The sequence below is a fragment of the Enhydra lutris genome, unplaced genomic scaffold, assembly GCF_002288905.1.
Source record: "Enhydra lutris kenyoni isolate GAN:26980312 unplaced genomic scaffold, ASM228890v2 scaffoldscaffold37, whole genome shotgun sequence".
In the NCBI taxonomy this organism is placed as follows: domain Eukaryota; kingdom Metazoa; phylum Chordata; class Mammalia; order Carnivora; family Mustelidae; genus Enhydra; species Enhydra lutris.
The window spans coordinates 26,182,485-26,209,355 of record NW_019154121.1 but is presented as its reverse complement, the minus strand read 5'-3'; the positions used below and the strand labels follow the sequence as shown (position 1 = coordinate 26,209,355).

The 26,871-nt window shown below is 54.4% G+C and overlaps 1 protein-coding gene across 1 annotated transcript; it reads left to right on the top strand.

The window, feature by feature from the left end:
* The first annotated feature begins 1,512 nt into the window (after window positions 1-1,512).
* LOC111154488 (zinc finger protein 467) lies at window positions 1,513-7,409 on the top strand. The gene is made up of 4 exons (XM_022514102.1): window positions 1,513-2,032; window positions 2,564-2,680; window positions 3,473-3,586; window positions 5,687-7,409. The coding sequence occupies exons 1-4, from the start codon at window positions 1,999-2,001 to the stop codon at window positions 7,183-7,185; spliced, it is 1,764 nt and encodes a 587-aa protein (XP_022369810.1). The 5' UTR covers window positions 1,513-1,998; the 3' UTR covers window positions 7,186-7,409.
* The last annotated feature ends 19,462 nt before the right edge of the window (window positions 7,410-26,871 follow it).

The window sequence follows — 26,871 nt, the reverse complement described above, 5'->3', positions numbered from 1 at the left end:
GGGGCAGGGGCTGGAGGAGGGAGGGGCTGGGGCTGGGTGGAGAGGGTCTGGCTTGGGGGTGGTCACGGCAGTCGAGGAGAGGAGGATCGGGGATCTGGAGGGAGGGGCGGAGGCTGGGGAGAGGGGCCCGGGTGGGAGTCCGGTGGGAGAGGGTTGGGAGGCTCCCGAGGGGAGGGAGTGAGGAGTCTCCGGAAAGGGGAGAGGGAGTGTGGGAGGGTGCCGTAGGGGAAGGGGGGCAACGAGGCCAAGGGATCAGGCCTCTGGGGAGGGGCGGGAGAGGAGGGTGCTGACAGGTGAGCCCGGGAGCCGGGGAGGGGCCGGGCTGTGTAGTCAGGTCTGCGAGAAGAGGCTCTAGGGGACGGACGGGAGGCGGGGAGGTGGGAGGGGAGGGGTCTGATCGGGAGGAAAACTTGGGGGGCGGTAGAAGTCCGTGGGGAGCAGAAATGGGGAAGGTAGCCACTGAGAGAGAGGGGAGGGAAGCGGAGGTGTGTTGGGAGGCAGGGGTGGAGAGGAGCAGGTTCAGTGAGAAGGTCCAGATTCAGCCGTAAGCCACAGACTCCCAGGCTTGGGGGAGCCTGGGGACAAGGGAGAGAGCTCGGGAGCGGACTGGAAGGGGGAGGGGAAGAGCGGTTCTAGGGACTGGGGACCGGGAGGGTAGGGTAGCGAGAGCCTGCTGGGGAGGCAAAGGGGGAAGGGAGACGGGGGCCTCGGAGGGGAAGGCAAGCTGCAGGAGGGAGGCAGGGAGAGAGGGAGGAGGATGGTGTGGGGAGAGCGGGGAGGAGGGCTGGGGAGAGGGGGAGGAGGGAGGGAACTGAGGTGAAGAGAGGAAAGGAGAAGGAAGGGAAACCAGAGTGGGGGAGGAGAGGGAGAGGGGAGGGGAATGCGGGGTGAGGGAGAAAAGCGGGGAGGAGGAGGGCGGCGTTAGGGAGGAAGGAAAAGAGGAGGGGGAAAGGAAGGGAGAGGGTGTGCAGCTGGGGAGGAGGATGGAGCCTGGGGGAGAACCGGGAGGGAAGGGGAAGGCGGCCCTGAGCCGGGGGAGGAGGAGGGGAACCCTGTCGCCAAGTGTGCCCAGAGGAGAGGGTCAGGGGGGCGGTGTCCGGGGAGGGCCTACCCGAGGGGGCCGGGAGGGGCTGGCCGGGCTGTGAGCAGGGGGAGGAGCCGGAGGGGCGGGGCAGGGGGCGGAGCTGGGGAGCGGGCCAGATTCGGTAGGGAGAGAGGGCGGAAGACAGAGGGAGCCGGAGAAGGGAGAGGCAAAGGGAAGGCTGCCAGAGAGATGGGGGGGGAGGGGAGTCTGGTGGGGGGAGGGGCAGGGAACCCGCTGGAGGAGGAGCTGGGAAGGGGGCTCGAGGGCGGGGTGTCCCTGCCTGGGGAAGCCCTGAGGGGGAGGGGCGATGGTTTTGAGGTAGGGTTTTGGGGAAAGGAAGCTAGAGCCATTTCCTGCTTCAGCAAAGACCCTCCTTGGAGGGCCTCCCCCACCAGTTGCCCAGTAGTGACACTCACCTCCGCCCCTCGGCTGGCTCCTATTTCGCCAGCTCCTGCAGTGACAGCTGGAGGGCCTAGGAGATGAAGTTCCTGGCTCCCACCCGGGTCTTCCACTCTCCACCCCCCCCCCAATGGAGAATCGATTGATTCCTAACGTCCCCAGGCAAGGGCACTGGGGGGTGGGGAGCACTGGTGGGCTGGGCCCGGTTCAGAGACCCGCCAGGTGAGGGAAGGATTGCAGCTGATTTCTGGAACTGACCAGAGCCTGCAGAAGTGGCTTCAATGCCTTGGCCTTGCCCTGCAAAGATCTCTTTGCTTTCTGAAACCCATCTTCCCTCATGCCCCTTACCTGTCCCTGGGGACATCATCTTTGGAGCTCCTGGGGATCACTGATGGGGAGAAGTTGGGCAGAGCCAAGGCCCAGGTGGCAGCTGTCCGGAGAAGAATGTGAACAAGGATGTGTTTTCTCCTCAGGGTGTGTGGCCTGATTCCCAGGAGGATCTACCCTGGGTTGCCATGAGAGAGACTTTTGAGGCCCTCAGCTCCCTGGGTGAGCCGGCAACACTCAAGGAACGTGGGTGGGTGGGAGGCAGGATCCAGGGGCACCCTAGGCCTGCTGCTTCCCTACCATTCGGACAGCCCGGCTGTTCTCAAGAGATGGTAACCCTGAGACCCCAGAGACCCCTGGGAGCCTGTAGGGCAGCCTCAGTTCCATTGGGTCTATTTTCAAGTCGGGCCCGGCCGAGGCTGTGCGGGACCGTTGCGCACGGCGCGCATGCCCATTGTAGGTGCACCTGCAGACTCCCGGACTCCTGTCTGGAGTACCCGGATATTTCCATCTATTTTCTCGTCCTTCACCTGCTCTTGACTCAGTGCAAAGGGGCACTGAGGACACAAAGGACACCTGGCCAGGCTGCTGGGAAGCCTGGCTCTCCCCTCTCATGCTGGCTAGAGACCCTTCCTTCCTGAGCAAGTTGGAAAAAGCCCCTTAGCTGTTTCGGGGAAGAGGAAGAGCCCCTCCCTTTGATCACTGTTCTATACTCTGACGCTTTACTTGGCCCCATCCTTCTGCCTATAACAGGATTCTCTGTGGGACAGCCGGAGATGGCCCCCCAAAGTGAGCCTGGGGAAGGGTCCCATAATAACCAGGAGCAGATGTCCCCTTCCAGGGAAGACAGCATGCTGGGCACATGCTCTGGTAAGTAGGTGGGGACCAGGAGCAGTGGCTCGGGGAGGCATCTACCTTTCCTTCTTCAGGTATTTGTTGAGCACCTACTAAGTGCCACGGTACTCTTCTCCATATTTGGAATACCTCAGTGGCCAAAAACAAAGATCCGTGCCTTCCAGGAGCTTAATCTTAGGGAGGACAGAAAGTCAGCAAACAAATATAAAAATGTACTTATAGACTGTCTCAGGGGATATGTGCTATGGGGAAGGGCCTGAGGTGGGGGTGGGGCGGGCTGCAGGATTAAATAGTAGGAGGGTGAGAGTGGGCCCCATTGGGAAGGTAAGATTTGAGCAAGATTCGGAAGAGGTGAAGAAGGTGGCCGAGTAGCTCCCAGAGGGAGAAGACAAGAAAGCAGGCCCGTCTGGCTTCTTGACATTCTGGTCTTGCCCAGTGATTTGCCTGGAACTTGGGTCCATCTGCCATCTGGGAGGTCTGCAGCCCCCCTTGTAGAAGTCTCCTGCAAGCCTCAGAGCAGGGACCTTTCCTTGCTTCCACCACCTCCTACACATATTCCAGAAGCTCCTCGCAGCTGCGGCTCTCGCAGCCTTCACAGCCTTTGCTTACAGCTGCCCCCGTTTGAAGGAGCCTGAGGCTGCCCCCGGGGCAGCAGGGAATTCAGTCCCTGCAGCTATGATGTGGGACACAATCCTGCCAGGGGGACTGGGACTGGGGTTTCAAAAGCCCCTGCTTGATGGCCCCAGTGGGGACCTCTGTCCTTCTGTGATGTCTTTGGAGTCCTTGAGGTAGCCTGTTCTCTTCCAGGACACGAGGCCCCCAGACCAGAGGAAGGCGCCCACACTGAAGAAACTCAAGGCCCTGGCAGAGGAGGCCAGGCATGCACGCCACAGAAGGCCGAGCCCATGGGCTCCTGCCCAGGTGAGTCTTTCCATCCCTCCAGACCACCGGGGGCCCAGGCAGAGGGGATAGGGGCCTTGTCAACTCCCGGCTGCTATCTGAATGAGGCAGCCACTCCAGGCCCTTCCAACCTAGGATGAATCCGTCCCTGGCACCTTTCTGCCGTAGAGCTTTGGCCCCCAGAGGGAACTCCACAGCACAGATGACAGGACTCAGAGAGGCTGGTCACCCAGAGAAACTGACCCTCACCTCAACATCCTCTAGAAGTCTTAATTTCTCCTGCCTCCCTCTGTCTGCATGTGTATTTGTTGATGACTTGAATTGCCATTCCCATGAAGACCTATCTTTTCATTGCCTTCCCCCTAGACAAGCTCCCTTCCCCCCAAATCTCCACTGGTCTCGGTGGTCCCCCAATGCCCCAATTCTATGGTGCTGGACTCGTGTCCCCCACACCCAGGGGGACGGAACGGTTGATTTCTCTCTTCACTGTGCTGCCCTTACTCCCTCCAGCTCCCACACACGTGGCACCTTCTACCTGACTGATGTCCTTTATTCCAGGGGTTTATTTAGAACCTGCTCAGTCCAGGCTGTGTTAGGTAGAAGGGAACGAGATTGCCCCTGGCGGACACAGACCCTGTTTGACTCCTGCCTCCCCATGTCCCAGCCGAGTGACCTTAGATAGGCTCCCTCACCTGCAGGAGCTTGTTTGCCCACCTGTAAGCAGGGAGAAGATGCACTTCATGGTTGCTGTGAAGCTTTATGCCAGCGGATAGACCGTGTGTCATAGGCGGTTGGCACTCAATAAGTGGTGGCAGTCCTCATTTTCATGAGACACATACAGAAATGGAACACAAGACGTCTGCCTTTCAGAAGCTAAAATCTAGCTGAGATGACAATATGAACCAGAATAAGGAATTAAAAGAACAAATGGTAATCGGGCCACATTGCAAGGAAGTATAACCATGTTCCGTGAGTGCTGTAGGTAGATGAGAGATGCTCACGCATTGGATTTTTCAAAGATTTTGGCGACCCGTGCTGCATTTTGAGGAGGTGTAGACATGAGCCCTGATGGTGGGGCAGAGGATGGGAAAACATTCTAGGCTGAGAAGAGACTTTAATACAGAAAATTTGCCGTGTGGCCGGGATTTGAGCAGACCAGCTTGGCTACAGAGGAGCGTTTATGCCTAGGACAGGAACTCAGATCCTCTGGTTCAGTGGTTCTTAAACAAGAATGACTTTGGGAGCTTTAGAGAAAGAGAAGAGATCAGGCATCCTGCTCCCAGAGATGCATTTGGGTAAAAGTCGCCAGGAGATTAGGAACCATGAACTAACACAACCCTTACACCTAAGCCAACGAACGCAGTGAGCGCAGTGAGCTCGGAGTGCTCACAGGGGTAAGTTAACAGGTCACACTACTGGCTAGTGGCAGGGGAGAACCCAGGTGGACACTCCCAGTCTGGGCCCTGAGCTCCTTTGTCTAGGCTGGACCATTGCAGGGCCCAGGAGGGACAAAGCTCCAGTGGGACCGACCTCCAACCTGCTTCCCCAGAGGGTGCTCCCTGCTTCTCCCGACATGGGCACTGTTTACTGGTTCCCCCATTCCTGCAAACTCCATCCTCCTCTTCCTACACTGGGATTTCCTGCCTGGCTCCAGAGGCCAGAATGAAGGGAGGGAGTTAGGGTTAGGGCGAACCTTGGAGAGGCAACTAGAAAGGAGTTCCAGCTGCTCAGCTGATGGGAGAATGCGGTTCCAGAAAGGGCTGGAAGATCTGGGGCAGCCACTGTGAGCAGATGAACGTGGAGGGAAGCCTGAGGCCTGAACTTGGAGCAACCTTTATATTCAGGGGCCACAAAAGTACACGCGCCTTCTGCAGAGGCAGGGAAAACGCTCCCCGGACCTGCAGAAGCCTAGGAGAGATCCCCCAGGAGGAGCTGAGGGCTCTCACCAGCTTCCTGGGCTGCGAGGAGCTGAGGAGGAGGATGGACCAGGGACACTCTCTGGAAACATCCAGTAGAACTGAGAGAGCAAGAGCCAGACGGTGGCGTGGCTCCAGAAGCGGGGCTCCTATGGGCCGGAATAAAAATGGGGCTTAATTGGCTCGTCTGGTTTTGACTTTCCAGGGGATGAGTGGATGATACGGAAGGTGAAGGTGGAGGAGGAGGATCAGGAGGCGGAAGAGGAGGTCGAGTGGCCGCAGCATCTAGCGTTACTCCCCGGCCCTTTTCCCGCGCCGGACCTGGGGCCTCTGGCCGCTGCGTACAAGCTGGAGCCTGGGCCCCCAGGGGCCCTGGAAGGACTCGCGCTGGCCGGGTGGGCCCCGACCTCGGAGAAGCCCTACGGCTGCGGGGAGTGCGAGCGGCGGTTCCGGGACCAGCTGACTCTGCGGCTGCACCAGAGGCTGCACCGCGGCGAGGGCCCGTGCGCCTGCCCGGACTGCGGCCGCAGCTTCGCGCAGCGCGCGCACATGCTGCTGCACCTGCGCAGCCACCTGGGCGAGCGGCCCTTCCCCTGCTCCGAGTGCGACAAGCGCTTCAGCAAGAAGGCGCACCTGACCCGCCACCTGCGCACGCACACGGGCGAGCGGCCCTACCCGTGCGCCGAGTGCGGCAAGCGCTTCAGCCAGAAGATCCACCTGGGCTCGCATCAGAAGACGCACACGGGCGAGCGGCCCTTCCCCTGCACCGAGTGCGAGAAGCGCTTTCGCAAAAAGACACACCTGATCCGCCACCAGCGCATCCATACGGGCGAGAGGCCCTACCAGTGCGCCCGGTGCTCCCGCAGCTTCACGCACAAGCAGCACTTGGTGCGGCACCAAAGGGTGCACGAGGCGGCCGGCCGCGCCCCCTCCTCTCCCGACGCGCCCGCCTCGCCGGGTTCCCCGGCCCCGTCCCCGACCCCGTCCCCTCCTGGGCCCAAGCCTTTCTCCTGCTCCGACTGCGGCCTGAGCTTCGGCTGGAAGAAGAACCTCGCCACGCACCAGCGCCTGCACCGCGGCGAGGGGCGCCCCTTTGGGTGCGACCAGTGCGCGCTGGGCGCTACCGTGGACGCCGCCGCCGCCGAGCCCTTGGCCTGCGCGCCCGGTGACACGCCGGCGACCCAGGGCGCTCCCGCCAGCGAGCGGTCCTCTTGCGCGGACTGCGGGCGCGGCTTGGCCCACGGGCAGCAGCCGGCGCGGCAGCGGCGGGTGCACCCGGGCGAGCGGCCCTTCGCCTGTGCGCAGTGCGGCCGCCGCTTCGGCTCGAGGCCCAATCTGGTCGCGCACTCCAGAGCCCACAGCGGCGCCAGGCCTTTCGCCTGCGCGCAGTGCGGCCGCCGCTTCAGCCGCAAGTCGCACCTGGGCCGCCACCAGGCGGTGCACACGGGCAGCCGGCCACACGCCTGCGCCGTCTGCGCCCGCAGCTTCAGCTCCAAAACCAACCTGGTGCGCCACCAGGCCATCCACACCGGCTCCCGCCCCTTCTCCTGCCCGCAGTGCGGCAAGAGCTTCAGCCGCAAAACCCACCTGGTGCGGCACCAGCGCATCCACGGCGAGGCCGCCCACGCGGCCGCCGACGCCGACCTCTCGGCCCCTGCCTGGCCCACTCCCTCAGAGGCAGCGGCGCCCCCCCTCTTCTTCTGAGCCGTGTTCTCTCCAGGAGCCTTCTTTGGCTCGCTGGTTGGAGAGACCCCATGCCCGACATCTTCTGGGCGGTAAGCACGACGGCCTGGGCCCCGATGGCTGTTCTCTGCCCTCTTTATCTTGCCGGAGAGGAAGAAGTCTGGGCAGGATGACCAGCTTTGGCATTCTGTGACAAAGACAATGCTAAGAGTGAGCCCTTGCTGGGAACGTGAGTCCTGGAAAGAATCCCACCAAGAGACCCCATCAGAAAGCAGACGTTTGTTTTCTTGGACCCCAGCCTGCCAAGGACAGGCTGGGTCAGGAGCCTTTCCAGGGGGAGTGAAAAGAATGAGTATGTGTGTACTTAAAGTGTCATTAAAATCAAAATCTGAAGGTTTGGGGGCTGTTAAATGAGCACCGCGGGAGACGGGCAATTCCTGACTCTTCTCATCCACTGCCCCACTCAGTCCTCCCCCAGAGGACCAGCCCTTCCTCCCCCCCCCCCCCCGTGAGCTAAATTTAGCCAGGCACTGGTAATGGGCTCTAGGAAATGAAAATAAAATAGAGCTCACCGCGCCACTATCCTGCTCCCTGCTTTTAGCTCAGATGCTTGATGGAAGAAACATGAACATGCGTGTCTCATGGCAGGTGCCGAGGCTACCAAGGTAGGGAACGCAGAGAGGGGCAGGGCACCCTGTGGCCATTGCCATGGAGATGGTGTGGGCTCTGGAACTGTCCCCAGGGGATCTCAGAACAGCAGCCCCACCTGCCACCCTGCCTGGCAGCGTGAAGGACGTGAACAGCAGATGAATGTTGCTTTCCCAACACCATCTCCCCTAATTTCTGTCTTTAAGGTGGATGCTTGATCCAGATGTCTCTGTAGCCACGTGTGCCCAGCCGGCTGGCTAGCTGGCTGGCTGGCAGTGAGATGGAGGGGAGGATGATGGAGAACATGCTGGACTGGGAGAAGGCTCTAACCAGGTCTGACCACTCCTGGGCCTCTCACGGGACATGGAGCAGAGAATCCATTTTCTTGCAACTCTGCTTTCTAATTACCATAGATTGTTGATTGATAAGGGCTGAGGCCATTTCCAACTCTAGCATTACCATCACCAAAAATAACCCTCGCCAACAGATATTGGGGTGCCTCCTGCCCACCAGGCACGACACTGGGGCACTGGGAAAGAATAGTAAGCGAGACAGACATACTTGCAGGAATTATCAGAAATCCTCGGGCAAGCCCAGAAGGCTTTGGGGGGAAGGGATGTGATGAGGGCATCCCAAATCTAGGGAAAGTCGAGGAAGGCTTGCAGCATGAAGACATCTCTTTTTTTTTCCTAAAGATTTTATTTATTTATTTGATAGAAAGAGACACAGCGAGAGAGGGAACACAAGCAGGGGGAGTGGGAAAGGGAGAAGCAAGCTTCCTGCTGAGCAGGGAGCCCGAAGCGGGGCTCAATCCCAGAACCCTGGGATCATGACCTGAGTCGAAGGCAGACGCTTAACGACTGAGCCACCCAGGCACCCCCAGCATGAAGACATCTCTACTGTGAGGCCTGGAGAATGAACACAAGGGGCCAGGTGAAGGGGGGGGTGGGGAAGATGGTACGCGCAGGGGTCAAAGTCCAGCACAGAGAGGCTCAGAGAGGGAGTCTTGAATGAGAGGGCCAGGAGCCTGAAGACTAGGAGGGGCCGACTAGAAAAGCCCTCAGCACAGATCAGGGAGCTCAGACTTTATCCAGGGGCAGCAGGAAGCCGTGGAAGGGTTTAGGCAGGGGAGCACTAGGATGATGTAGACACGGATGCATTTTAAGAAAGACGACTGGCGGGACACCTGGGTGGCTCAGTTGGTTAAGCAGCTCCCTTCGGCTCAGGTCATGATCCCAGCGTCCTGGGATCGAGTCCCACATCGGGCTCCTTGCTCATCAGGGAGCCTGCTTCTCCCTCTGCCTCTGCCTGCCATTCTGTCTGCCTGTGCTTGCTCTCTCTCACTCTCTCTCTCTCTGACAAATAAATAAATAAAATCTTTAAAAAAAAAAAAAAAAAAAAAAAAGAAAGACGACTGGCTAAGAGATACCAGACTCGGGATGAGTGGCCCAATGTGGAGACGGAGATGGAGGGTGGCAATGTCAGCCTGATTTCTGCTTGACGACTGACTACCCGGCAGCAGCATTCTGCTGACATGGGGAACAGAGGAGGGGGAGCCGTCTTGCCCTGGGGGCACAGATTTGCATCTGCCGAGGGGTTGGATCCAGCAGGAAGCAGGCCATGTGGGTGCAGAGCTCTGGAGGGGGTCTGCGCTGGAGAGAGGTCCAAGGCCCACCAACATGTTTGTCAAGCTGTGGGGCAGTGGATAATTGGCGAGAACCAAGTATAGAGTGAGCCAAGAGGGCTCTGGACAGAACCCTCGGGACGGTCCCGTTCAGGGGACAGCGTGCGGAGAAGCCCAGAAAGATTGGGGGCTTGTGGTGCCAGAGAGTGGAAAGGGAAGCCCCGAGGTGCCCGTCAGGGCTGAGGAAAGGCAGTGTTTCCTGACAGAGGAGGAAGTCCGCAGCTGAAGGGTGTCCAGAGACCACACAATAAGAACTTTCCACTCCTCTGGATTCTGCAGCAAGGAGATCCTTGGCAGCCTTGCCGTGACCTGCTTCCGGGGCCATGGGGACAGAATTCAGGTCGCAACGATGAATCTCAAAGGCACAGTCCCCCAGAAGGGAGAAGAAAATGAGACCAAGGTGCCGGTGGACGACTGAGGTGGCTTAGGTCTCTTTGACCTTGACGCAGAGGAAGGAGGACATGTGGGTCTGAATGCAGGGAGTTTAATTTCTGTGGCCAAGAATGAGTGGGGGATTCCAGGGGACTGTGGCCGTGAGGCCGTAAGTAGGTGCCACTGAGTTTGGCCCCAGCAGCATTTGAATACTTGGAAATTTCACTTGAAACTCTAGATTTCCAGCTTCTCCTGGGAGAAGCTGGAAAAAGCTAGCGGCTGGCGCTGAGCGGAAGTCGGCCTCTTCAGACGTGGGAGAGGAGGCACAGTGTGCTGGGCCCCGGCCCGTCCATCGGCCGCGCTCTCTTGAGTTGTCTCCCAGGCCTCCCAGGCCTCCCATTCCTCCCAGGCCTCCCAGGCACTGAACCTGTGATTCCCGAGAAACAAAAGTCATCTCACAGACTTTGAAAATCAAACACATGCAAGCGACATTTATGTTGGTCATACCGATGTTTATATTTCTCTAAACATTCTGAAATTCTTGTGTAAGAACTACTTTTAGGGGCGCCTGGGCGGCTCAGTCGGTTCACGTATCTGACTCTTGATACCAGCTCAGGTCATGATCTCAGGGTTCTGAGATCACCCCCCCCCCCCCCGTTAGGCTTCATGCTGGGCATGGAGGCTGCTTAAGATTCCTTTGCTCCCGGGGCGCCTGGGTGGCTCAGTCGGCTGAGCATCTGACTCTTGGTTTTGGCTCAGGTCATGATCTCCGGGTTGTGAGACGATCCTCTGTACTCAGCAGGGAATCTGCTTGGGATTCTCCCTCTCCCTCTCCTTCTGCCCCTCCCCCTGCTCATGCAAGTGTGCACGCTCTCTCTCTTTCTCAAGTAAATAAATAAATCCTTTAAAAAAACACAAGATTCGAGGCGCCTGGGTGGCTCAGTGGGTTAAGCCTCTGCCTTCAGCTCAGGTCATGATCTCAGGGTCCTGGGATCAAGCCCCGCATTGGGCTCTCTGCTCGGCAGGGAGCCTGCCTCCCCCTGCTCTCTCTCTGCCTGCTTCTCTGCCTACTTGTCATTTCTGTCTATCAAATAAATAAATAAAATTTTAAAAAAAAGAAAAAACACAAGATTCTTTCACTCCCGCTCCCTCTGCTCCTCCCTCTCCCCCTCTGCTCATGCTCTCTGTCTCTCTCTCTGCTAAAAAAAAAAGAAAAAAAGAAAATCTTTAGACCCTGCAGCATATCTGGGGAGACCTTCCACATCCCAGACATTTACAGGACTTCCCATTCTCTTGAATCTTCTTGGCAAGGTGTATCTTTGAATCCTTCGAGTTTGTTGGCAAGAAGTCGAGGCATTTAGTGTCGAGTCTGGTGGTCATCTAAACAGGAGACGAGGCTGAAAACGTAAATGAGTCTGCAGGGAGAGACCGAGTTCCTGAGGGCTGCTCCCAGGGAGGAGTGCAGAGTGGAACAGTGACAGTCTCAGTGACAATATACGCCCCCCACGCCATCCCCGGAGGGAGCCAGCCCAGGTATGACCATCCTGGGAAAGCAGCAAATTTTTACCTTAGAAGCACATCCCAGCACGAGACAGTGCTCTGCGAAGTAAAGCACAAGTGCACTATTTCTCTGTAGAAGATGAAATGTTTTATTAACTCATTAAAATTTATTTATTTTTCCCTGATCGTGTTCCAAACCAAGATTGGCAGTAGCCACTGGGTAGAGAACCCAGTCTTTGCGCCCCACCCCTGGCCTGTACCAGCCACGGAACAACATGGAGGTGTTTAACCACACCACATGGCCCTCAGGAGTTTACGCTGGACATGAGTTCAATGTCAAGGAAATGCCACATAAGTGCTGAATGGCTCTGTGGCTCTAAGAAGAGGCCTGAACACAAAGCTGAGCAGAGACGGGGTCTGGCTCCCAGGCAAGGAGGGAGGGAGAGGATGGCTCCAGCCCTGCCTTCTCCCCACACGTCTCCCACCCATGATCCTCGAAGCCCCCAACCCCCGTGGGGTCTTCTGATCCTGCTCTCTCGCACCCAGCGACCCTCCCCCTTCTCTCCTAACCGCCATGGAAACTGCGATTCCCAAACTTTTCTTTTAATGTGGCAAAATCTACAGTACGTGAAATCGACCATTGAAACCATTTTAAAGTACTCACTTTGGTGGCATTAATTCACAACGTTATGTAAACATCACTGCTATGTTTCCAGAACCTTTTCATCCCAAACAGAAACTCTGTCGCATTGTGTTTTATGTGATGGCACAGGTCAATAAGGTTACTCTTGGGGTCGGGGAGAGGCCAGTACAGGCCTGCGGTGTTAGCAGGGGTTGGGGGGGCTACCCTAGAGCCTGCCCACTGTCCTGGTAGCTAGGGGAATGAGCTCCACGTCCCTGTAGTTACCAACACGTTAGAAAACTCTCTTCCATCCGAAGACCCGAGTTCTTGCATGTGAAGGAGATGGGGTCCAAATTCACTTCCCACCGAATTAATGGATATCCAGCAAGTTTCCATGAATTGTGATAGTTCACAGAGACGATGAACACCGTGGAGGCCTGGTCCCCACGAGGCGTCCGCCTAGCCTTTCCTCGTGGCCTAGACTTTATCAGAGTCCTCAGGCCTCTCTGTATCCCCGCCGCACTCCATCTCAGATGGGTGGGCTGGGGACACGACCTCATCGCTATCATCTCCCAGGCTTTCTGGTGGCCATCCCCACTCAGGTGACCCGTGCGCATAAGAGCAAGGGACTCAGTCCTGACCAACAAACTCTTCCTCCTCTAGGTCTTTTCCTGGACTCTCACCTCGCTCCCATCCCAATCTCCTAACCTCCAAATGATCTAACTGGGAGATCTTAGACGGAAGGCAACCCCAGAGCCATTCTGCTAGGGCAGGCAGAGAAAGACGCTGGCCTCTGGCATCAGAACACAGTGGTGAACAGAAGATGGTGCTTCTTACCGGCCTAGGACGTCTGGACCACCCCGACAGTGCCACCGCTTCTTCTAGGATGAACACCAATGAGTGGGGGCACCCAGCGTCCCCCGACATTCCATTCCTGTGCTGTTGCTGCTTCTCGCCTTGAGCAGGAGGGGAGAGGGTCGGTGAGAGACCAGCCCGGTGCATGGCAGATTCAGACGCTCAGACTCTTCCTATTGTCTTTCTAGGTGACTCTGTGCTTGGGAAATGAAGTTAGTGACAAAGAGGGCATCTGGCAGCAACGAAATGGACAAACGAAGTGGGCAAACGTGAGAGTCTTCATCCAGGCTTCAGTGGGGTCTGCCTAGCCCATGTTAGTAAGACAGAGAAACTTCCACACAGCCTGAAGCCTGACCTCCCGTTTCTTCCCCCTCTCCATTGGTAGGACTGGTCATCCCTACAGATGTCAAGGACTCCAGGCGTCCCAAGCCTGGTCAACTCCACGGGCAGGGACACTCTGGCATTTTCATTTTCCACCCATTAAGACTGGTTAAGCTGTAATGTCTGCCCAGCCTCGTGCAAACACGGGAGGGAATTCGAGGAAAGATCTCGCCCTCGTGGCATTTAGAGTCCAGAGGGAGGACAAGCCACGGGTCACTCGGGGGCCCAGCATTCTGGCTGTTCCAGGAGACACTGAAGCAATAGAAGCCAACTCACAACCTGAGCCTTAGGGAGGGAAGGCTTGAGCTTCGTGAAGAACCCAGACCCTCCCGCGGGGTGCTATGGCCCAGCCTCAGGCTCGGGAGGGGTCCAGACAAGGGGTGGGCACGGGCCAGAGCAGTCAGGGTCGACTTGCACGTAGGAGGCTCCTGAGTGAGTCTGGAAGGACACTAGGACCAGAGCAGACAGAGAGGAGGTGGGAGACTCCAGAACCATCCAAGATGGCGGGTAACTAAGTGCTGAGCCGCGCAGACAGGTGTGGTGCCCCCGGGAGGGCAGGTATTTTGGGGTTGTCTCGCTCGGCGTCAGTGCCCAGCAAACCTGCCTCTCTGGTCCCTCCCTCTTCTAGTGGAGCATCAAATAATCGGGAGTCCTTTCTTCTACCGCACTTCACGGTGCAGGCGGCCACACCGTATGGCCCTGTGTCCACTGCTCCGAAGGGAGTACCCCAGAACTACTGCGGGACGGGGCAGGTGGTGTGAGAAGGGTTTGCCATCACCGCCACCGGCAATAACCGCAGCTAATATTCACCTAATACTTGCTGTGTGCCAGGCCCTGACCTGAGTTCTCTGTGTGTGTGTGTGTGTGTGTGTGTGTGTGTGTGTGTGTGTGTATAAACGCAGCCAATCTTCACAATAACTACCATTATTATCCCCACCCTATAGATGAGGAAACTGAGGCACAGAGCAAATAAGTCATTTGAACAAGGTCATTCATTCACTCAACAAACATGAATGGAGTACCTGTTACGTGTCAGGCACTATGAGGTGCTGGGAATAACAATCATAAACTAAAATATTGTGAACACTTAGTTTGTGCTAAGTACTCCCCAAATTAAGGGTTTTGCAGGGGCAGCTCCCTTTTCCTCACTACCACCCTATGAGTGGGCACCATTGTCCTTGGCTTTGTTTTTTTGAGGAGGTAAAAGGGCTTCAGAGAGGCTCAGTCACTTGCCCACAATCACATAGCAGTGTGTGATAAAGGCAACCCAGTGCTTTGGTTCTACAGAATGTCCTTTAAAAAAAAAAAGATTTTTTTGAGTTGTGGTAAAATACACATAGCCTGAACACGCACCATCTTTTTTTTTTTTTTTTTTTAGATTTTATTTGTTTATTTGACAGAGAGAGCACAAGCAGAGGGATGGCAAGGGGAGAGAGAGAGAGAGACGCAGACTCCCCTTTGAGCAGGGAGCCTGATATGGGGCTTGATCCCAGGACTCCGGGATCATGACCTGAGCTAAAGGCAGATGCATAACCAGCTGGACCACTCAGACGCTCCTGAACACGCACATCTTAACCCTTTTCAGGGGCGCGGTTCAGTGGCATTCAGCGCACTCACATCACTGAGCAACTGTCGCGACCATCTACCTCCTGAACTCCTCTCGTCTTGTGTGACGGTTCATTTTATGTACCACCTTGGCCGGGCCATGGTGTCCATAGAGTAGGCCACATATTGTTCTGGATGTTTCTTGGAGGGGGGTTTGGGATGAGATTAACATTGAAATAGGTGGACTTTGAGTAAAGCTGCTTGCCCTTCAGAATGTGGGCGGACTTCACGCAACCAGCTGAAGACATGTGTAGAGGCAAGACTGACCTTCTCTGGGGAACAGGCTTCCAGCCACGATCTGCAGTATGGGCTCTTCCTTGGGGCTTCCTTGGGGCTCCAGCCTTCTGGCCTTGGAGCTCCAGCCTCTTCCTTCCTTGGGGCTCAGCCTCCTGGCCTCCCCTGCAGGGTCATTCTGGCCAGCTTCCATAATCCCGTAAGCAAACTCCTTATAACAAATCTTTCTCTCTCTCTATGCACATCCTATGAGTTTGGTTTCTCTGGCGAACTCTGCCTGACACATTGTGCAAAGCTGAAATTCTGAAAACAACAGCTCCCCAGTCACTCCCCACCCCCTACTCCCGACAACCACCACGCCACTGTCTGTCTCTACAAATTTGACCACTCAAAGTCCCTCAGAGCGGTAGAATCTCACAATATTAGTTTTTTATCACTGGCTTAGTTCACTCAGCATAATGTTCTTGACGTTCTTTCATGTTGTCTCATGTGGCAGCGTTTCCTTCCTTCTGTGGGGCTGAATAATATTCCAATGTAGGTATACATCACATTCTGTTTATCAAGTCATCCATCAAAGGATGCTTGAGTTGCTTCTCCCTCTTGGCTATTGTGACTAATACTGCTAGGAACACAGAAGTGCAAATATCTCTTCGTGTCCTTGTTTTCATTTCATTTTTATTTCATTTCTTTCCACACCCTGGAGTGGAATTGCTAAACCACAGGGCAGTTCTATTTTTCATTTTTTTTAAAGATTTTATTTATTTATCTGACAGAGAGATCACAAGTAGGCAGAGAGGCAGGCGTGGGGGGGGGGGGAGCAGGCTCCCTGCCAAGCAGAGAGCCCGATGCGGGGCTAGAGCCCAGGACCCTGAGATCACGACCTGAGCTGAAGGCAGAGGCTTAACCCACTGAGCCACCCAGGTGCCCCTATTTTTAACTTTTTGAGGAATGACCCCATTGCTTCCCACAACAGCTGCACCATTTTGCGTTCCCATCAACAGCGCACAAGGGTTTCCGTTTCTTCACATCTTCGCCAACACTTGCTGTTTTCCAGTCTTTTACTTTTTATTTTATTTTTTTATAAACATATAATGTATTATTAGCCCCAGGAGTTATTTTCCAGTCTTTTAATGGTAACCATTCTAATGAGTGTAAGTTGACCTCTCATTGTGGTTTTGGTTTGCATTTTCCTAGAGCCTGTACTTCTGTACACCAGATTCTGCTATTTCCTTGCAGAGAGGGTGCTCACATTCCTGGTCTTCAAGGAGCTCAAGTCAGTGGACCCAGTGGGTCCAGGTATAAGGGAAGTCATGTGAACAGTCCTGGAATGAACGAAGCAATGAATTAGACCTAGAGGGTCAGGAGGGCCTCTTCTGAGGAGGTGAGGTAACTCGCTGTGACCATGTCCCTTGGACTAGGCTCTCGGCCTTGTGGCCACATTGCCCCACTGCATTAGTGCCTGTCTGTCTCCTGGAAGAGAGAAAAAGGCTCCTGCCCCAGGGGCCCAAGGCTGGAAGCCACATTTCCGGGTGGCCCAGACCTGAGAAAAAGTTGCTGAAAGCGGGCTTGAGCATCTGTTGCAAACTGTTCTCCTTCCGGGAGCGACTGTGAGCTGGGGAGTCACACTGAGTGGTGAGAAGGACGTCTGTGTGGAAGGGTGGCCGTCCCCTGTGATCTTTAGCAGCGAGGAACTGTCACAGGACGGAGCTTAGTCCCACAGTAAATACATACTGTAATATCCTGAGCAGAGGCAGTGGGAAGAGGGGCTGGCGTCCAGCAAGTGACTCTCGGAGGGGACGAGAGAGGGTGGAGAGAGGCTGTGAGGAGCACAAGAAGGAAGGGCGTGTTCGCGGAGCAGGTGGGTAGACACCTGGGACAAGAGCCTGTGCATCACCAACTTAGTGAAGCTGCCCAAGTCGGGCCCAGCTCCAGGCCCCAGGATTGAGAACTGTGTGCAAGTAGTCTGCCTAGCTCACCGGCTCTGCCTGCTTCGCCTGCACAGACAGACACACACACACACACTAGAGTCTGCTACAGGGCTCCTTCTGGACCACAGGGGCTAGATTACTTCCCAGGGCTGCTGTCCCAAAGTCCCACAAACTGGGAAACTGAGAAAGGTGCTCCCTCACAGTTCCCGAGGACAGGAGTCTGAAGTCAGCGAGCTGCCCCTTCGAAGACTCTCGGGCAGGAGGCGTCCCAGGCCTCTCTCCCAGCTTCTGGGGATACCGGCAGCCTTCACCGGCTGTTCCTCGCCTTTGTGAAAATGCATAAAGGCAACCGTATTCAAAATGGAGTCCGAAAGGCCTGAAGGGACGGCTCTCACGCACCACTCCCGCCTGCCGTAGCTCACAATGTAGCACAGCAGGAAGAAGGAAGATTTCCTCTCCGCCTAGCAACCGCAAGCTGCCCTCAGCTGCAGCCAATGAGAGGCCACGGCTTCAATCGCCCGCAGCCAATGAGAGGCTGCCAAGCCCTCTGCGCTCCTATTTTCCTCCAATGAACTCTTGTTCACAGCACCCCCTTCCACATTCCCCTTTCCTCTGTAAAAGTCAGTGTCCGCCTTTGCTCTCTAGACTTGCCCGTGGTTCCCCATGCTTCGTGTGTTCCAAGTCGCAATTCCTGTGTTATTCCCAAATAAATTCATTTGCTGCTGGAGATACTCTTTGTTGTTTAGCTTCCGAAGTTGACAGCTTGTAGACGCCTCCCTCCCATCTCTGCCTCTGTTCTCACGTGGTCTGCTCTGTGTGTCTGTCTCTATGTCTCTTCTTAGAAGGATCCAGTCACACTGGATTAGCCCACCCTAAGGGCCTCATTTTAACTTGATGACATCTGCAAAGACCCTGTTTCCAAATGAGGTCACCTTCACAGGGATGGAGGATTAGGCCTTCAACATGTCTCTTTAGGGGACAGCGTTCAACCCAAAATACAGAGCTTCACCGGAGTACCGAGCCACAACTAGAGGAGGAGAGACGGAAATTCGGGGTCCTGGCATTGGGCAGGGACGTGACCGGGTCGGTGACGGGGCCAGCTCAGTCCGGCAGAGGAGGGCTGCCGGCAGCACGGTTCTGATCCAACGCGGCGTGGCGGACCTGGGCCCTCTGCAGCTTGCACTCCTCCAAGCTCTTGCACTTGCACGTCGATGAGCTGGAGGTTTTTGGAGATGCATCACGACATTCAAAAATTCAAAATATAAAAATTTTGCTTTGTGTTCTTTTATTTTACAAGTGGTTTTTAAATTTATATATTTTTTTACTTCTCTAACAGTGGAATAGCTTTGACGACCATAAACAAAAAAGCACAGCTGACTTTTAGGTGACTACAGGAGTAACAGAGAACAATCTTCCATCAAACATGACTGGCTTTTGTTTGTTTGTTTGTTTTAAGATTTTTATTTATTTATTTGACAGAGATCACAAGTAGGCAAAGAGGCAGGCAGAGAGAGAAAGGGGAAAACAGGTTCCCTGCTGAGCAGAGAGTCCAATGTGGGGCTCGATCCAAGGACCCTGGGATCATGACCTGAGCCAAAGGCAGAGGCTTTAACCCACTGAGCCACCCAGGCGGCCCCAAACATGACTGTTTTGTCTAGTGTTTCTGTAAACCACTCATGTGTGTGTGTGTGTGTGTGTGTGTGTGTGTGTGTGTGTGTGTGCCTGCGCATGCACACACGCGAGAACCTGCCCACACTAGGGCTTATTTGTGAAGAGATAGAGCGTGGAGGAGTCACACAGGGCTGAGGCTTCCCTCGAGGGGTGAGCGAGTTTGAAGAGGGGCTGCAGGGATGGTTTGGACAGATGGTGGAACTGGGGTGGGGGCGCTCCCAGCCAGCATCCTGGGGGACAGTATGGGCAGACTGAAGCAGGGCAGGACAGGGTGGGACAGTGAGGTCAGAGGACAGGTTAGGTTTCAACAGTGGAAATTCTTTCTGCACCTCATTACTCCAGAACCCTCCTTGTGGGGGGGGTGCCTGGGTGGCTCAGTTGTTGAAGCATCTGCCTTCGGCTCAGGTCATGAGCCCAGAGTCCTGGGATCGAGCCCCGCATCAGGCTCCAGGCTCAGCAGGGAGTCTGCTTCTCCCTTTCTCTCTGCCTGCTGTTCCCCCCTACTTGTGCTCACTCTTTTCTGTCAAATAAATAAAATCTTTAACAGTAATAGTAATAATAATAGTAATAATACCCTTCCTTGGTGTTGAGGCAGAACCTGGCCTGTGCCCACAGCACGGCAGCTGCTGTCTGGGAGGAAAGAAATTCCGAGGGCCTGGAAGGGAGACAACCCCCCGCCCGGGGTGGGAGAAACGACTCTTCACTCCCTATTGATCCTTGGAATTTCTTTAACCAGAGACAAGTCTTATACTTCACAAAGGGGACCCCTCTGTCATGAACAGGTGACATCCTGTCTTCTCCTGAGAGCTTTGGTCTGGGGAAAGGCTGGTGCGCGCAGTGGCTGTAGGAGTCGAGAAGCAGCAGCTGGGGAGAAGGGCGCACCCGGGCTCTTCCAGAAGAGGGGCTGCTGTCAGGGAAAGCTTTTAGGAAACAGATTTTCCCAACTCCCCGACAGAGGCCAGAGCGGAAGGCCGGGCTTAGGTCAGCCTTAGGGACATTCTTGGTCGACACCAGGACACGGATTTATGTCATGGGCTTACGTAACGTCATTATGTAACATCATTAAGAGCAGGCAAATTGGATTCTACTTCGGGCTCTCCAGAAGCCAGACCCTGGGCTCGCCTCCAGCCCAGCGAGGCAGTTCCTGCCTAGCTCAGAGCCCCCTTTCTCTCACTGGGATTGCTCAGCCCAAGGTTTCCATGGAGGGCACTCAGAGGGCCCTCGGAGACCACCATGGTGCCATGGCTTCCTCCCAGGAATGGTGTGGTTGTGGAGGGTGAGGCTGACTCTCTCCGAGTAGGCTGGGCTGTGGGGATCCTTTCTTCCAGAACAATGGGCCTCACCGCCATAGCATCTTTGTACTGCCTGATGCACGGTCCCCCTGTGGCACCAGGTCCTCACTGGCCATCCACACAGGTCCAGGCTTGTGGTCACCTGGACTTTCGATATCTTCTCTCTGGTCTGGTCTTCAGCTGTTCCTGCCTTGCAATTTGTCCAAGTGGCAGGTTGGTCTTCCTTTAACTGGTTACTTACATAACCTGCTATATACACTTTCATTCATTTCCTTCCATGGGAGGCTTCCCCAGGTCTCAAGTTCTCTCCACCTTGACCTTCCCTCCTCCTCCTCCTCACTCTCCAAGCCTCCCTTGGCCCCACAGGGGGATGGCAGTGTAGAAGGGAGGAGGAAAGTTCTCTTTAGGCTGGGGGTGGTGTCATGGCACAGTGTCCTCTGAGGGCCAGGAGGCTGCTGCAATCCTGACTTTTCCTCTCACAGGTGCTCGCTGAGCTCCTCCAAGTCACTGGCTCCCCGCAGAGACACCATCGGTCTGCACTGTTTCCCAGCGAGGGCAGTGCACCCTCAGGACAGCCGCTTTCTGCCAAGGTGACGCACCGGACAGATGGCTCTCTCATCCCTGTCTCTCTGCATCTGTTCATTTCCTCTTCTCCACAGACCAACTTTCCTGCCTCTTTACTCCTGTGGCATGGTGAACATGGCCTCCCACGGCTTCCACGTTCCCCTGTTACCAGGGTGGTCAGTCAAGTGACCACCTCAGTTCCAAATTCCTAGAATTGGAAGATCACGTTTACCCCGACTCCCCCACTCTGATCAGCTGTCACAGGGGACGAGATCACATGGTCTTAATCGGGGTCCTCGGTGCCTGCCACATGGTCAGCACTTACAAAGCGTGAGATATTGTGGGCTATTTGTATGTCTTCTTCATACTCTTGCTTTTCCCAGATCTTTTGTAATGACAGTTTTTAAATTGTTGGAATGAAGGTTCATGAATGGAAAGAAGGTGGTGTGGGCCTGTGTATATTTCTGATCTGTTGCTGCATGACCGATACCCCCGTGGTCAGTGGCTGGAGAAAACACACATTATCTGACGGTGTCTGTGGGTCAGAAACCAGGCACAGCCCAGCCGGGTCCTCTGCTCAGGGTCCCCAGGGTCTAATCAGGGTGTCAGCCCAGATGCTTTCTCATCTGAGGCTCAGCTGGGAGGGATCTGGTCCGGACTCCCACAGCCTGGCAGATGCGTTTCCTGTGCTGGGTGTCGGTCGGAAGCCCCCCCAGACCCGAGGTCGCCTGCAGATCTTCTGAAGGTGGCTATGTTCTTGTGGGCTTCTCAACATGGTGCTTACTTCATCACACCAGCCAAGAGTGTCCACTGATAAGGCAGAGTCTTGTAAAACCTCATGTGACCGTGGCAGTGGCATCTGTCACCTGCGTCATATTCCAATGGTCAAAGGCCAAGTTACAGGTTCCTGCCCACATTCAGAGGAGGGGATCATACCAAGGACTAAACACCAAGAGGTGGGATCATGGGGGCACCTGCGAGTCTGTCCTCCGTGGTCAGTTTAGTGGTTCTGAGATAAATGCTGAAGTTCTAAACTCAAAATTTCTTAATCTAAAATGGAGACCCTCTGGGGCTAGGGGTCTGGGTTTTACACGGGTTGGGGTCTGGGAAAAGAAGATGCAGTATGACCACGGCACCTGAGAAAGTTAGAGAGAGAGAGAGTTGGTAAGTGCAGAAGGGCATGGCCCCAGCTAGTCTAGGACTGGGGAGGGGGACGGGTCCTCACTGGCTGGTTTGTTTGGTATTCTGGACATGGGTTTTTTGTCATCTGTCTAAACGCTAACTCACAGGGGGAAAGCCTCCTACATGAGTGTTCCAGAACATTCTCTTCCCCTTCCTGAGATGGCTCTATAAACAGGGGTCACCGCAGAGGTGGAGAGGCCCAAAGTGAAGGGCCATGGTAATGAGAGAATCAGGAAATAGCACTAAAGAGGAGTGGGCGGATTTGAGGAGAAAAGTGGTCCATGAACAGGTGGGATGTGGTTCACGCAGGGGCCATGTGAAGGCAGGACGCACAGCCCAAAGTTCAAGTTCACATGCAGTGGAAGTACTTCAACACCATGGATGTTTCTCTCTGATGAGGCTGCATCTCTCTCTCACATAGTAGCGATGACAAAAAGTCTAATTCCCACAGCAAACCTACTTTTTTTTTTTTAAAGCAGGTTCCACTCCCGACACAGGTCTTGAACTCACAACCCTGAGATCAAGACCTGAGCCAAGATCAACTGTCAGACACTTAACCACCTGGGAGCCTCAGACCTTTTTAAAACTGTGTATGTCATAGGCAATAGCATTTGGAGGGCTGTGAGTCAGCTAGCTCAGAGACCGGCCTCCCCTTCCCCGGGAGCCCCAGAAAGCTGAGGACTCAGCTCCCGGCAAGAGGACCTCCGGGTGAGGAGGGTGGGGAGAAGGCACCCACTCCTGGGGCCTGTCCCAGAACTGCTGACGTCCATCAATAGGGAGTGTAGGCCAGCTGCGCACTGCACCAGAGCTGCCTCCCTTATCCCCAGGCGTAGTCAGGCTTGAGAACCGCAGACAAATGCTCTCTGAGATGCTGTGCAACACGGAGTCCCATCTTCCACTGCAGAGTCCTGTTAATTTGTCCAAAACAGGGCACCTGGGTGACTCAGTTGGGTGAGCCTCTGCCTTCAGCTCGGGTCATGATCTCAGGGTCCTGGGATTGAGTCCCGCATTGGGCTCTCTGCTCAGCTGGGGGTCTGCTTCTCCCTCTCTCTCTCTCAAAAATAAATAAAATATTTTAAAAAATTGTCTAAAACATCCCTTTTGCAGTTGCACGGTGGGCATGAGAGTCAGGGGGCGGGGTAAGCCGGGCCGGCCTCCTCTTCGTCGGCCTGGGCTGCCAGGCAGAACACCGCCGACGGGCGCTCAGACAGGCATTTACTTCTCACAGTCTGGGAGTCCAAGATCAAGGCTTAGGCTGGCTGGGTTCCTGTGAGGCCTCTCTCCCTTCTCACAGAGGGAGCAAGTTCTCTGGGGCCTCTTTTTTTTTTAATAAGGGCACGAATCCCGTTGGACCAGGCCCATGATCATGACCTCCTGTGACCCTCATTACTTAGTCCAAATCCAGTCACACTGGGCTGTAGGGCTTCCTTCAACATGTGAATTGGTAGTGGGCAGGGGCGGGGGGCATGATTCAGACCAAACAGGCCTTTTTAGGCTTTATTTTTTATTTCTTGGGGGAGGGGCAGAGAGAGAGAAGCCCCAGCAGACTCCCCTCTGAACCCATTGCAGGGCCACATCTCATGACCCTGAGATCACGACCCAAGATGCCACCAAGAGTCAGATGCTCGACCGACTGAGCCCCTCAGGCACCCCCAACTTCTCTCTTTAAACCTGGTTCCTCACCTGCCCTACGGTGTCCTCCCTCGAAGACTACTCTGAATAAACACTAGATTCCCCGACTTGAATAGAAAGTGCTCAGAGGGGGCGCCTGGGTGGCTCAGTGGGTTAAGGCTCTGCCTTCAGCTCAGGTCATGATCCCAGGGTCCTGGGATCGAGCCCCGCATTGGGCTCTCTGCTCAGCGGGGAGCCTGCTTCCCCCTCTCTCTGCCTGCCTCTCTGCCTACTTGTGATCTCTGTCAAATAAATAAAAAAAGGGGAGAAGCGCTCAATCTCACCTCTGTCATAGACTCACTCAAAATGTTGAACCTGAATCCAATAATGAGGAAACAGGCAAATCCAGGTAATGGGACATTGTGCAAGGCTAATTCTCTGACCTATTAAGAAATGTCAGCGTTGGGGTGCCCGGGTGGCTCGGTCAGTTGAGCATCTGCCTTCAGCTTGGGTCAGGATCCCGGGGTCCTGGGATCAAGCTCCACATCGGGCTCCCCATGCCTGCTTCTCCCTCTCCCTCTGCCACTCCCCCCTTGCTTAAGGTCTCTCTGTCTATCAGAGATAGACAGAGATTAAAAAAATGTTAATATCATGGAAGAAAAAAGAGTAAGGAAAAATTCTGGATTCAAAGAGACAAAAGAGACATGGCAATCAAATGCAATGCATGATTCTTAGTTGAATTATGGACAAAAAAAGCCCTGTAAAATCATTCTGGGGACAATCGAAGAACTGATGCTGGAGAATTTCAATTTCAATTAAGAAATCTAAATATAGACTATGCATTGTGCAGTGATCTTTTTTTTTTTAAGATTTAACTATTTATTTTAGAGGGAGAATGTACGTGGAGGAAGGAGAGGTAGAAGGAGAGAGAACATCTGAGCACGGAGCCTGACATGGGGCTTGATCTCACCACCCTAAGATCAGGACCTGAGCCGAAATCGGGCTGGATGCTTAACCGACGTGCCCCTGTGCAGCGATGATTATTATATTGATACTCAGTTTCTTGCAGGGTGTCAGCAGTAGTAGGACTATGTACGACTATGTTCGACACTGTCCCTCTAAAATATATATGATGGAATATTTTGTAGTGAAATACCCCGATGTCTGAAATATACCTACGAATGATTCAGCAAAAAAGGAAAAACAATCTACGTATATACAGAAAGAGAAAGGGAGAGCTAGAGGCTGAGAGAGACAGAAAACGCAGCTGTGGCTAAATACTACCATCTGGTAAATTCCGGGTGAAGGGTGTGCGGACGTCTACTGGACTAGTCTTTCACATTTTCTGCAGGGTTGAAATTAAAGGGCGAAATATCAGTTCCACTCCGTGATATACATTTGTAAAACTGATACAGCTAGCTACTGTTAATGCCAAAGAAATGACATGTTTAGAAACAGCAGACTTTCCCCGTCCAGATCCCTAAGATGCACATTCAGGGGTCCTGTTGTCTGGAGATTTGAAAACAGGGGGGAAAAGGCACGAGCACAAAGCTGTTCACCGCAAGGCAAACATCAAACAGTAGAAAGACGTCTACATAAGTGATGGGCCTCAGTTGCCTGGAACATCGTTTGGTGAAAGAATCCTACCATGTGGGAGCCCACGGGGTCCCAGGGAAACACCAAGAACACACCAACGCCAGGGGCAGCAGAGAGCAGCAGCCATGACAGGCCCAGTCGGTGCTCACTGCCTGAGATTTGTGATTTAGGACAAACTATTGAACTCAGTACCTCCGAAGCTCAGTGCTTGAACCCATAAGATGGGGATAACAAGCTTTACTTTTTAAGACTGCTCTGAGGATTTAGGGGCGCCTGGGTGGCTCAGTGGGTTAAGCCTCTGCCTTCGGCTCAGGTCATGATCCCAGGGTCCTGGGATCGAGCCCCGCATCGGGCTCTCTGCTTGGCGGGGAGCCTGCTTCCCACTCTCTGCCTGTCTCTCTGCCTACTTGTGATCTCTCTGTGTCAAATAAATAAATAAAATCTTAAAAAAAAAAAAAAGATTGCTTTGAGGATTTAATACCTTGCAAGCCCTTGGCACCATCCCTGGACGCAGGGAGTGCTTACTGAGTACCAGTCATCCCTGTTGTGACTTATCCCTTCGGAGGGCAGGCATCTCAGTGGAGGCACCCACTTTGGACTTTGCTAGTAAAGTGAACTTAGTAAAAGCAAGACCATCGAGGAGGGGTACTGCTGACAGGGAGCACCAAGGCCCCTGCATGGGCTCAGCTCGCCCAGGGAGCGGCCAGAAGCCAGCCCAGCTGGAAGAGAAGTCCGTGGGCGATCGCAGGGTGGCAAGTGTCCTGCTAGCGGTGGCCACTTATGGAAAGCTTGGAATGCCAGGCCACTGACTAGGACTCGGTTCCGTGCCCTCTGGGGACTCACTGGGGGAGCTGCCCCGCACCACACCCCAGCAAGGCGGCCGCAGGAGCCGGAAACACACAGGATGGCCTCCTGTGGTCCTACAGCTCAGTGTTCTATACACTCATCCATCAAGCCAAGTTTATTAGTTGGCTTGTTCAAATCTGTATCTTTCCTGCTTTGTTCTATCAATTTCTGAAAAAAGACATGCTAAAAATTTCCAAATGTGACTGTAAATTTGGATGTTTTTCCTCCTAGTTCTTTAAATGTTGAGGCTAATAGAAGGAAGACAAAATTATTAAATACAGACAATATCCACAACACTGTTAATTAAAAAGAAGGCAGGAGGGGCACCTGGGTGGCTCCGTCAGTTAAGCATCTGGTTCAATGCTGGCTCTGGTCATGAGCTTGGAGTCGTGGGATAGAGCCCTGCATCGGGCTCTGCACTCGGGAGGGCATCTGCTCGTCTTCCCTCTGCTCCTCCCTTGCTCACTCTCTCAAAAAAAATACATAAAATCTTAAAAAAAAAAAAAAAAAGAAGGCAGGAGGAGAAAAAACCCAGAACAAGTGAGACAAACGTAAGCACAAAATAAGACTGTATATTAAAATCTAAATCTATCATAATTACACATAAATGGAGTAAGAGCACTAAAAAAAGAACAGAATTTGACCAGCTGGATTAAAAAATAAAATCGCACTGTGGGCTCTTTACAGAAGCCACATCTGAAACAGAAACACACAAAAAGGTGGAGTGAAGGGGTGCTTGGGTGGCTCAGTGGGTTAAAGCCTCTGCCTTTGGCTCAGGTCATGATCCCAGGGTCCTGGGATGGAGCCCCACATCCCACTCTCTGCTCGGTGGGGAGCCTGCTTCCCCCTCTCTCTGCCTGCTGCTCTGCCTACTTGTGATCTATGGCAAATAAATAAATAAAATCTAAAAAAAAAAAAAAAAGGTGAAGTCTAGCCTGCCAGTGTACCAAGCTCCTCCAGGAGGGAGTGGCGACATCAGGGGACACATCGAGCAGCCAACAGCAGTCACACACCCACCCACCCCACAGCAGCCCCCCTCCCACTAGACCCCTCTGCCAGCCTGGAGGCGGTGGGGAGCCTGCTCAGACTCCAGCAGTTAAGCCCCTTCTCACTTTC

What these genes read in the sequence shown, in the direction of transcription:
- LOC111154488 (XM_022514102.1), top strand. Translation starts at nt 1,999, where the DNA reads ATGAGAGAGACTTTTGAGGCCCTCAGCTCCCTGG. An exon ending in TGAGGCCCTCAGCTCCCTGG is followed by an intron (nt 2,033 to 2,563) that starts GTGAGCCGGCAA and finishes TGCCTATAACAG; the next exon opens with GATTCTCTGTGGGACAGCCG. An exon ending in CATGCTGGGCACATGCTCTG is followed by an intron (nt 2,681 to 3,472) that starts GTAAGTAGGTGG and finishes GTTCTCTTCCAG; the next exon opens with GACACGAGGCCCCCAGACCA.